The 12,396-nt window shown below is 39.0% G+C and overlaps 1 protein-coding gene across 2 annotated transcripts in view; it reads right to left on the bottom strand.

Moving 5' to 3' along the window:
* SLC36A3 (solute carrier family 36 member 3) overlaps positions 1-12,396 on the bottom strand; it is an 83,359-nt gene that overhangs the window by 32,824 nt on the left and 38,139 nt on the right. The window contains exon 10 of one of the 2 annotated variants that reach the window (XM_082455659.1): positions 9,616-9,796. In XM_082455659.1, coding sequence (XP_082311785.1) covers positions 9,616-9,796 — 181 coding nt within the window. Of the gene's footprint in view, positions 1-7,199; positions 9,797-12,396 lie in introns of those variants that run through there. The other variant, XM_082455658.1, reaches the window with a different exon arrangement.

Genomic DNA, 12,396 nt, shown 5'->3' with positions numbered 1-12,396 from the left:
GCAAAAGCTAAGAGAATTCAGCACCACCAAACCAGCTCTACAACAAATGCTAAAGGAACTTCTCCAAGTGGGAAACACAAGAGAAGAAAAGGACCTACAAAAACAAACCCAAAACAATTAAGAAAATGGTCATAGGAACATACATATCAATAATTACCTTAAACGTGAATGGATTAAATGCTCCAACCAAAAGACATAGGCTTGCTGAATGGATACAAAAACAAGACCCATATATATGCTGTCTACAAGAGACCCACTTCAGACCTAGGGATACATACAGACTGAAAGTGAGGGGACGGAAAAAGATATTCCATGCAAATGGAAATCAAAAGAAAGCTGGAGTAGCAATACTCATATCAGATAAAATAGACTTTCACATAAAGAATGTTACAAGAGACAAGGAAGGACACTACATAATGATCAAGGGATCAATCCAAGAAGAAGATATAACAATTATAAATATATATGCACCCAACATAGGAGCACCTCAATACATAAGGCCACTGCGAACAGCTATAAAAGAAGAAATCGACAGTAACACAATAATAGTGGGGGACTTTAACACCTCACTTACCAACGGACAGATCATCCAAAATGAAAATAAATAAGGAAACAGAAGCTTTAAATGACACAATAGACCAGATAGATTTAATTGATATTTATAGGACATTCCATCCAAAAACAGCAGATTACACTTTCTTCTCAAGTGTACATGGAACATTCTCCAGGATAGATCACATCTTGGGTCACAAATCAAGCCTCAGTAAATTTAAGAAAATTGAAATCATATCAAGCATCTTTTCTGACCACAATGCTATGAGATTAGAAATGAATTACAGGGAAAACAACGTAAAAAAGACAAACACATGGAGGCTAAACAATACGTTACTAAATAACCAAGAGATCACTGAAGAAATCAAAGAGGAAATCAAAAAATACCTAGAGACAAATGACAATGAAAACACGACGATCCAAAACCTATGGGATGCAGCAAAAGCAGTTCTAAGAGGGAAGTTTATAGCTATACAAGCCTACCTCAAGAAACAAGAAAAATCTCAAATAAACAATCTAATCTTACACCTAAAGGAACTAGAGAAAGAAGAACAAACAAAACCCAAACTTAGCAGAAGGAAAGAAATCATAAAGATCAGAGCAGAAATAAATGAAATAGAAACAAAGAAAACAATAGCAAAGATCAATAAAACTAAAAGCTGGTTCTTTGAGAAGATAAACAAAATTGAAAAACCATTAGTCAGACTCATCAAGAAAAAGAGGGAGAGGACTCAAATCAATAAACTTAGAAATGAAAAAGGAGAAGTTACAACAGACACCGCAGAAATACAAAGCATCCTAAGAGACTACTACAAGCAACTCTATGCCAATAAAATGGACAACCTGGAAGAAATGGACAAATTCTTAGAAAGGTATAACCTTCCAAGACTGAACCAGGAAGAAACAGAAAATATGAACAGACCAATCACAAGTAATGAAATTGAAACTGTGATTAAAAATCTTCCAACAAACAAAAGTCCAGGACCAGATGGCTTCACAGGTGTATTCTATCAAACATTTAGAGAAGAGCTAACACCCATCCTTCTCAAACTCTTCCAAAAAATTGCAGAGGAAGGAACACTCCCAAACTCATTCTGTGAGGCCACCATCACCCTGATACCAAAACCAGACAAAGATACTACAAAAAAAGAAAATTACAGACCGATATCACTGATGAATATAGATGCAAAAATCCTCAATAAAATACTAGCAAACAGAATCCAACAACACATTAAAAGGATCATACACCACAATCAAGTGGGATTTATCCCAGGGATGCAAGGATTCTTCAATGTATGCAAATCAATCAATGTGGTACACCATATTTACAAATTGAAGGATAAAAACCATATGATCATCTCAATAGATGCAGAAAAAGCTTTTGACAAAATTCAACACCCATTTATGATAAAAACTCTCCAGAAAGTGGGCATAGAGGGAACTTACCTCAACATAATAAAGGCCATATATGACAAATCCACAGCAAACATCATTCTCAATGGTGAAAAACTGAAAGCATTTCCTCTAAGATCAGGAACGAGACAAGGATGTCCACTCGCACCACTATTATTCAACATAGTTTTGGAAGTCCTAGCCATGCAATCAGAGAAGAAAAAGAAATAAAAGGAATACAAATTGGAAAAGAAGAAGTAAAACTGTCACTGTTTGCTGATGACATGATACTATACATAGAGAATCCTAAAAATGCCACCAGAAAACTACTAGAGCTAATCAATGAATTTGGTAAAGTGGCAGGATACAAAATTAACGCACAGAAATCTCTTGCATTCCTATACACTAATGATGAAAAATCTGAAGGAGAAATTAAGGAAACACTCCCATTTACCATTGCAATAAAAAGAATAAAATACCTAGGAATAAACCTACCTAGGGAGACAAAAGACCTGTATGCAGAAAACTATAAGACACTGATGAAGGAAATTAAAGATGATACCAACAGATGGCGAGATATACCATGTTCTTGGATTGGAAGAATCAATATTGTGAAAATGACTATACTACCCAAAGCAATCTACAGATTCAATGCAATCCCTATCAAATTACCAATGACATTTTTTATGGAACTAGAACAAAAATCTTAAAATTTGTACGGAGACACAAAACCCCCCCCCAAAAAAAAATTATAAAAAGATACTACTGAAGTTTCTCTGTGACAACTGAGAAGTGTTATGAAATAGAAGCTTATCGGGAATGGCAGAGTCTGGGTCAGTGGGTGAAGTCAGGGAGGGTTTTCCTGAGGAAGTGATAACTGAGATCTGACAAATGAGTAGGAATTAAGTAGGTAGAGAGAGGGGGAAAGAGTTCAAAGTGGAGGGAATAGCATATGCCGAGGCCCTGCAGCAAGGAGGAGCTGATATTTTGAAACTGGACAAAAGCTGGTGCGGATGGAGGGAAAAGGTGCCAGAAGAAGTGAGAGAGGTGGGGAAGGACCAGATCACAGGGCCTGTTCACGTGTGAATCTCCCTGACCGGCAAGTCCAACTTCCTAAGTTATGGTCCACCTGAAAATTTTCCCTTTAGAAAATTTTCAGTGCAATTTCATAGCAGTGCAATTTCACTTCCAAGTGGTGTCAGATGCCAGGGAGAGGTTCTGTGCTCCCCCGCCCCCCTTTTTATAACCTTAGAGCTCAGATCAGGGAATTGCTTGAGGCGCTCCTTCGTGGGTTTGAGTCAGGCACTGTCTGGACATTGTTTGCTAGTCACAAATCTTGTGAATCTTTACAGAGTCCTCTGTCAGTTTCATTCCCAGGGTCATGGTGGCTTACACGCCACTCATGTCATTTGTGTCCACTTGGTAGCCAACTCTTAATGCCTCAGTTTCTCATGGGCAACTTCTTCCCCACGCAGGGCTTGTGTTGCTTAGCAATCTCAACTCTCTCATTCCTCTTTCTTTCAATGGGTTGTTGAAGATCCGAATTCAGCCTCTCCTTAGAGTGATTTTGTATATCATTCCCCTCAATGCCCCAACCACAGTCCATCTCAGTCATGTTGAGACAGATAACGTTCGTGGAGTCAAGAAATGCAGTGGGAGATGATTCTGAAGGTTCCAGGGGTCAGGAATCCCCCTACAGCCTCTGTATCCTCCCAGACATCTCTATTCCAACTACCAGGTCCCAGTTTTTGCCAAAGAAGCACAGGGCAGCAGAAAATTCAGTACACATTGATGAAACTGGAAAGGCCAATTTGGGTCCTGTCAGTGCTGGCTGCAGTCAGTAAGTGTGTTCTGTACCAGTCTGAAGGTTCCAGGGGTCAGGAATCCCCCTACAGCCTCTGTATCCTCCCAGACATCTCTATTCCAACTACCAGGTCCCAGTTTTTGCCAAAGAAGCACAGGGCAGCAGAAAATTCAGTACACATTGATGAAACTGGAAAGGCCAATTTGGGTCCTGTCAGTGCTGGCTGCAGTCAGTAAGTGTGTTCTGTACCAGTCATATGGTGGCCTGGGTTTCCTTGTCTGGTAGCTTACCTCCCTCATCTGATTTTGCATATTGCCCCATTCTGCATTCAAACCTTAGTGCCAGGGTTGGCTATCCACCATCTGCAGATTGTTCAATGCCACAAGAAGCAAATATTCTTGCATTCCTTTTCCAGAGCTTCTTTTGCAACCCAGGGTCTATTTGTTTCACTGGGTTTGTGATTGCTCCTAAAGTTGCATGCAAAATTTAGTATGTATGCATATATGTGAATTTTATGCAAGGAGGATCCATGGATTTCATTAGAATCAACAAGGTGTATGACTCCTCCAAAAGTTATAAACCACTGCCTTATATGCATTTTATTGTTATATATTCTATAGTAAGGCTTCCATATATTACCTAAAGCCTCATCTGCTCCAGGCTCATGGTCTGGGTCCCCCAAGAGCAAAGATCTTATTATTGGCATATAGCTTTCTTATGTAGTGATAGGATGCTCCTCTCCACCTCCCTTTCCTTCATGATGCCATAGCTACTTCACATCTCCTCTGAGAGGTTGTTGCTTGACATCCGACCACTGGTAAATGAATGAAGACGCATTGCAGGATGAGAACTCTCCTAACCCCAGCTGGGATTCCTGTTATTTAGGCCATAGAACCAATCATCAAATAGAAGGTGAGGGTGAAAAGTGATGTTACCTAGAAATACTCATTATACTGTAAATTTATGCTTTGCATACTTTCCTGTATGGGAATTATAGTTCACTATAAAATGTTTTTAAAAAGTGGTGCTTCCATTAGAGTGAAACAGATCATTAAAATTTTCCCTCACATGAAGTTTCTTTAGTTATAAAATCAACACAGGGACTTCCCTGGTGGTGCAGTGGTTGAGAATCTGCCTGCCAATGCAGGGGACATGTGTTCGATCCCTGGTCTGGGAAGATCCCACACGCCGTGGAGCAACTAAGCCCATGCGCCACAACTACTGAAGCCTGTGCGCTGCAACTACTGGGCCCACGTGCCACAACTACTGAAGTCCGCGTGCCTAGAGCCCATGCTCCGCAACAAGAGAAGACACTGCAGTGAGAAGCCTGCGCACCGCAACAAAGAGTAGCCCCCGCTCACCGCAACTAGAGAAAGCCCGCATGCAGCAACAAAGACCCAACACAGCCAAAAATAAATAAATAATAAAATCAACACATTATTGTTAAAATTGCAACAACACAGGTAAGCAAAAAAAAAAAAACCAAAAAAAACCCCATACAATTTCACTCATAACTGAACTCACTTGGAGAAAATTCCTATAACATTTTATGTTGTGCATATCCTTCAAAACTGTTTGGCTATATGCATATGACTGCTTTTTTAAAAGGAACCAAAATGGCATCATGCTTCACATTCTATTTTTCACAGCTTTGAGTTATAATTGTTATATAATAAAACTGTACATACTGTACAACTGAATAAAATTTGACATATATATACACACCTGGGAAACCATCCTCACAATCAAAATAGTGAACATATTATCCATCACTTATGAAAGTTTCCTCATGCCCCTTCTCACCTCTCTCACCTTCAAGCAACCAGATTTGCTTTCTGTCCCTACAGACTAGGTTGCATTTTCTAAACTTTTATATGAATAGAATGACACAATTTGTACCTGTTGTTTTTTGTTTTGTTTTTTTAAATCTGGATTCTGTCACTCAATATAATTATTTTAAGATTCATCCATGTTATTGTGTGCACCAACAGTTTGATCCTATTTATCACTGAGTTGTATTCTACTGCTTGGATATACCATAGTTTGTTTATCCATTCACCTGTTGATGGGCATTTTGGTTGCTTCCCACTTTTTGCTACTGTAAATAAAGTTACCATAAACATATATGTACAAGTCTTTATTTTTTTGGCTGCACCACACGGCTTGTGGGATCTTAGTTCCTCAACCAGGGATTGAACCCATGCCCTTGGCAGTGAAAGTTTGGAGTCCTAACCACTGGACCACCAGGGAATTCCCTGTACAAGTCTTTTTATAGGTAGAAAATTCATGCCCTTGGCAGTGAAAGCTTGGAGTGAAAGCTTGGAGTCCTAACCACTGGACCACCAGGGAATTCCCTGTACAAGTCTTTTTATAGGTAGAAAATTCCTTTTCTTTCAGGTAAATATCTTGAGGTAGAATAGTTGGATCATATGACAGGTGTGTGTTGAACTTTTAAAGAAACTACCCAACTGTTTATCAAAGTGGTTTCACCACATCCATCTACAATAGCAGCATATGGGAGTTCCAGTTTCTCCACATCCTTGCCAACACCAGTATGGTCAGTCTTTAAAATTTTAGTCATTCTAATAGGTATAGAGTAATATCTCATCGTGGTTTTAATTTGAATTTCCCTAAGTACTAATGATGTTGGGACATCTCTTCATATGCTTATTTACCATCCATATGTCTTCTTTGGTGAAGAGTGCATTCATATTTTTTTGCCCATTAAAAAAAATAAGTTGTTTTCTAATTGTTGGACTTTGAGAGTTCTTTACATATTCTGGATATGAGTATCTCATTAGACACAAACTTCACAAAGATTTTCTCCCACTTGGTGGCTTTTCCTTCCATCCTCTTAACAGTGTCTTTTGAAGAATAAAGGTTTTAATTTTAATGGAGTCCATTTTAGCAATTTCTTCTTTTATGGATTGTGCTTTAGGTGTTATATCTAAAAAATCTTTGCCTAGTCCCAGGGTCACAACATTTTTCTCTCCTATATTTTCTTCTAACAGTTTTATAGTTTTAGATTTTACATTTAGGCCTAAGATACATTTTAAATCGATTTTTTTTTGTATATGATGTAAAATATGGATCCAAGTTCTTTCTTTGTTGGGGGGGTGGGGAGAGCATAAGGATTTCCAATTTTTGCAGCACAATTGCCTTGAAAAGGTGATTCTTTCTCCACTACGTTGCCTTTGCCTCCTCACCTTTGTCAAAAATAAGTTGCTCACATGTGTATAGAGTTATTTCTGGACTCTCTATTCTGTCCATTGAATTATGTGTCAATTTTGGCACCAACACCATGCAGTTTTGATTACGGTAGCTTTGTTATAGTTCTTGAAATCAGATAATGTTACCTCTTCAACTTTGTTCTTTTCCAAAGAATATTTTGGCAATTCTAGCTCCTTTGCATTTCCATATGAATTTCAGAATCAGCTGGTCAATTTATGTAAAAAAAAAAAACCTTGCTGAATTTGATGAGGATTGACATCTTAACTATAATGTGTCTTCTGAGCCATGAACAAGGTGTATCTCTCCATTTATTTACATCTTAATTTCTTTTAGGAATATATTATAGTCTTCATTGTACATATGTTTCATATCTTTCATCAGATTTATCCCAAATTATTGCATATTTTTGTGCTATTTTAAGTGCAATTTCTGATTGTTCTCAGCTATTACAAAGAAACACAACTGGATTTTATACATTGACCTTATATCCTGAAACTTTGTAAAATCAATTAGTAGTAGCTTTTTTGTAGATTCCACTGGATTTTCTACATTGATGATCATATCAACTTCATATAAAGACAGTTTTACTTTTTCCTTTCCATTCTGGATGACTTTATTTCTTTTTGTTGCCTTATTTCACTGTCTATACATCTGGTACAATATTGAATAGAAGTGGTGAGAATGCACATGTGTATTTTGTTTTTTGTGTTTTTTTTGGTTGTTGTTTTTTAAATATTTATTTATTTGGTTGCACCGGGTCTTAGTTGCGGCACGCATGTGGGATCTAGTTGCCCGGCCAGGGATCGAACCCAGGCCCACTGCATTGGGAGCATGGAGTCTTAACCATTGTGCCACCAGGGAAGTCCCTGTATTTTGTTTTTGATCTTCAGTCTTTCCTTATCAAGTATGATGTTAGCTATAGATTTTTCACAGATGCTTTTTACCAGTTGTAAAAGTTCCCTACTATTCCTAGTTGTCAAGAGTTTTATTCTAGGAATAGACATTAGATTTTGCCAGATGTTTTTCTGTATATATTGAGATGATCATATATTTTTCTCTTTTTAGTTTGTTAATATGGTGAATTACATTGATTATATTGATTTGCTAAAATTTTGTTTAGAATTTTTACATCTATTTCCATGAAGGATTTTGGTCTGTAGCTCTATTTTCTTGTAATGTCTTTGCCTAGTTTTGGTTCACAGAGTGTTTTAAACCAGTTTTTTTTCCCCCCACTGATAAATCACAAATATATTTGCATATCAATAGGTGCATTTTTGCAGTGTTTGGGGTCATCACAGAATTCTATTCTGGATGAATCATAATTTAACTTAATGTTGGATATTTGTTTCCAACATAAATAATGCATACATTTTGCAAACATAGAAGATTCTTAGGATAAACTCCCAGAAGTGAAATTGGGTCAGAGGGCTATGCATTTTAAAACTTATGTATTATAAAAATTATCCTTCAGAAAAGCCATAAAAATGTATTCTGCCATCTGCAGAGTATAAGATTGTTTTTCCAAACCCTTACCAAAACTAAGTATTATTTTTAAAAAGGTCAGTAGTCCTTGCACATGATGAAATCCTTTCCCTCACACAAACTGCTCATCCCCTTTAGCCTAAATCAGCTCTAAGTGGCCTTAAGATATCTGAGAATGTGGGGTCAGGTTGGGGGAGAGAGAAAAAGAAAGAGAGAGAGGTGATGTCCTTCTTAGTAGGGAGGTCATCATAATGAAAGATTGCTAAGAAATATGTTTTTATCCCTTAACCTACTTCTGGTATGCCTGTATCTCCAGGGCAACAGGGTAACTTGCTGATAGAAAACTCTTCGATTTTCACACATGTGTTAAGGGATAAATTCATTTCTTTTCTTTTCTTTTTTTTTTGCTTTCAGAATGTCAGAGCTGGAAGAGCCCTTAATAGCCAATTAGTCCAATCCTTCATTTCATAGAATGGGAAAGTGAGATGGACAGGGAGAGAAACTTGCCCAAGATCCCATAGGATAAAAATTAAAAAAAAAAAAAAAAAAAAAAAGATCCCATCGGAAATCAGTGTCAGAGCTATTGGTTAGAAAAATTACTGCTAAGTACTATTTTTGTTCTGTGACTCTTCCACTTAGAACCATACCTAAATAGAAACTCCTCTTCCCCCAACATACACTTTTCTAAACCTGATGCTTTAAGGGTAGTTACTGCAGAATAGAGAAAACAACTCCTTTTGCATTATATTTTTGCTTGGTCTCTGTTTCCAGGGATATCATGGGCAAATGGCATCCTTTTTCCCATTAAATGAGGCTGATAATACAAATGGTTGAATGTGGTTTTGGTTCAGAGGTACAAAAGGCCTCCAGAGAAATCCAAAACCAGAAAAGACATAGCCTGAGAGGTATCAGTACTGACTTGTGTCACCTACATTTCTCTTGGAAAGATAAAGAAGCCACTAATTAATATAGAGATGTTGGGGTTTGATGAATGTATATAACATCCACAATAGAAGTCAAATTGGGGATCGGAGTAAGGGAGAACTATCAGAATAAAAATAGACAATTATGCATAGACAGCTGTGGAGTTGGCTATGGAATGGTTGATGGGTTGGATCAACTCATAGAGGGCTTGGTATGTTCCAAATACACACCCCAAAAGGCCCAGGATGCTGATCATGATGTCCTTTGCAATGGTGACACAGCTCATGTCTTCAGGGTAAAAGGTGATGAGCTCCAGGAGGGGTGGGATGATGAGGGCCAGGGCACTGCTGCTCACGGAGCCCACCAGGGAGATGACCAGGTCCAGGCGGGGGATGAGGATGGCTGAGACACCTGCGGGGAAATAAGAAGTTTAGAATTGCTGAACGTTCCTACAGGAAGGGAGCCCAGAAACAAACCATTTCTTTCGAGACTTGTGTAATTCTACAAGTGCCTGACAGACCACTGGAGAGGTGGGAAAGGAGCCCATTGTGAACTGGAGCAGAACAGGCACTGTGGCTCTGGACTCCCACCTCTGTTTTAGCTGCCAAAACATGCTCTCCTTTTATGTTTTATCTATTGGGTTTTCCACATATAATATTTATTGAAAAGTATCCTCTACCACCTATCTATTATAACCTTCTCATTGCAGAGCTGGGGAAATCTAGAGCTCTAGAGGGAATGGGTTGTGCCCAAAGTCACATAGAACTGACATGAGAAGCCACTGAAATGCCCAATCTAAGGCCCCTCCACCCTACTACGTGGCCTCTAATGTACGTGAAAGAACTTGGTATACAGTATGTGCTTGATAAATGCTTGACTCTTGCCCAGGCACTGCATCTACAGTGAATTTGTACTAATCTACACAATATAGTAGCTGTCTAGAAGCAAGGATGGATAAACAATGAGAGATGGCTCTGCTGCTCTCAGACTCTCAACCACTGGTTTTCCTACTCTTAGAAGGAAACTGGTAATTAAGGAGGACATAAAACATGCAGACAGCATTAGGTGGCTCACTCACCATCTCTTCTCTTCCATAGACACTCTTAGATTTCCATCTTTTATACATACAATGAACATATATCATGGATTTTCGAGGGGAGTCCAATTTTGATAATATTTGAACGAATAAACATATAAATTATGTGACAACTTTATACAGCCATATGATTTTTCCTATGAATAAATTAGAGAAAACCAGTTCTGGAAAGCACTCAGACTAGCTTTCTGGGTCTTGAAGAAAACATCACCTCTTTCTAAAATTGCTCCAGCACATCTAATCAGAGAACGAGAGAGACCCATAGACTCTCACGGTTGAGAATCCATCACCTCTCTGATGGGATGATCCTCGTCCACAGCTTTCTTTTATCAGATATTTAATAAATTGCTTACTGGAGGAAGTACAGAGAAAATTCAGTGTCTGTTCTTTAGGAGAGCTCATGCAGGCAGGGCAGAGAGAAGACACGCTCAAGGAAAGCTATAATGCAAGGTGGACTGGAGGAGTGCTCTAGAAGGGTCAGATCTGGTCATGCTAACCCATTGCTGTGGGCCCTTCCCCACTGCCTGACCTCCTTAGCACAAGGTCCCTTAGGACTTGGGCCCTGCCAAATCCTCTGGTTTCGTGTCTTATCACTCCTTATGCGTTCAGTTCTCCAGAGAGGCCATGTGTAAGTACTTGCCTCCAATCTGTGCAGAGCCTGCTCACTGCACGTGGTACATTCTCCACTGCTCCACCTGCCTCCTAATTATCTTTTAGGTCTTAACTGAAATATCACTCCAGTGGAGAGGTCTTCCTGACCTGGCCCAGGCTAAGTTATAGGACCTTCTCAGGTGCTCTTAGGGTAGCCTCTTCTTACAGTCTTAACTATCCTCTGATACATCACTGTGTACCATCTTAACATTCATCACAATGTGCTATAATTATTTGCCTGCATATATTTCCCACTCAAACTCTAAGCCTCATGAGGGCAGGAGCCATGTCTTTTTCATGATTCATTACTGTATCCCTAGCACCTAGCACAATGTCAGGCACATAGTAGGTGCTCAACAAATGATTACTGAATGAAGGATAACAGAATTGACAGATGAATAAAAGAGGAAGAAGTGGTCATTCAGCACAGAACAGAAGCAGGACATGTCATTGAAAGTCAGCTGTCTCTAGAGATGCTCTTTCCCTGATACCAAGTGGCCTGAACTACTCAGTGTTTCTCTTCAACGTACATCCTTCCTATTGGGAATGATCTCAAAACAATATATTTACAGGTTCCTGATGTCTTGGTACAGACTGGGAACTCTCTGTAACAACACCTTAAGCCAAGCAGGTATGCTGTTTCTGCTTATAGAACTCCAGTTATGTGGGGTATAGCATTTGATAGTATATTGTTCTGCTGGTCTGCTGGAGCAGACTTACACACTTTCTCCTGACCCTGAACTGAGATGGGATTCCCTCAACTTTAAACGCTGACTCCTGGAGACTTTAAGATGAAATTTGCTCTCTCTCTTGCACAATAATCCCACAGGTGTTTGAGAACAGACATAGAATTTCCCCAAGACTTTGCTTCTCCAGGCAAAACCTCCATAGTTCTTTCCCTCATTCTTCATGGGACACCTTTTTTGATCTTCTTTCTCTGAACATGCTTCAGAGAAAGTTTCCCAGCCCTGTTCACAATGTTTCCCAAACATCTACAATGGCACCTGATGTAGAATGAATGAGGAAATGAATGGATAAATGAATGGAAGGAAGCAGGAAGGAAGGAAGAAAGGGAGGGACGGAGGAAGGGAGGAGAAAATGACTTCCAAGACTGTAACAAATCAGCCCCTTGGGGTTTTTCTCTATAGTTAAACACCACTTTAAGGGGACTTGACCTTAATTTATGATAGGAAGGAATATGGCACAATGGAAAACACAGACTTTGGTGCTGCACAACCTGCATTCAAATCCCAGCTCTGTCGCT

Source organism: Balaenoptera physalus (assembly GCF_965194825.1).
Source record: "Balaenoptera physalus genome assembly, chromosome: 3".
Classification (NCBI taxonomy): Eukaryota; Metazoa; Chordata; class Mammalia; order Artiodactyla; family Balaenopteridae; genus Balaenoptera; species Balaenoptera physalus.
This window is presented reverse-complemented; position numbering and strand designations above follow the sequence as displayed.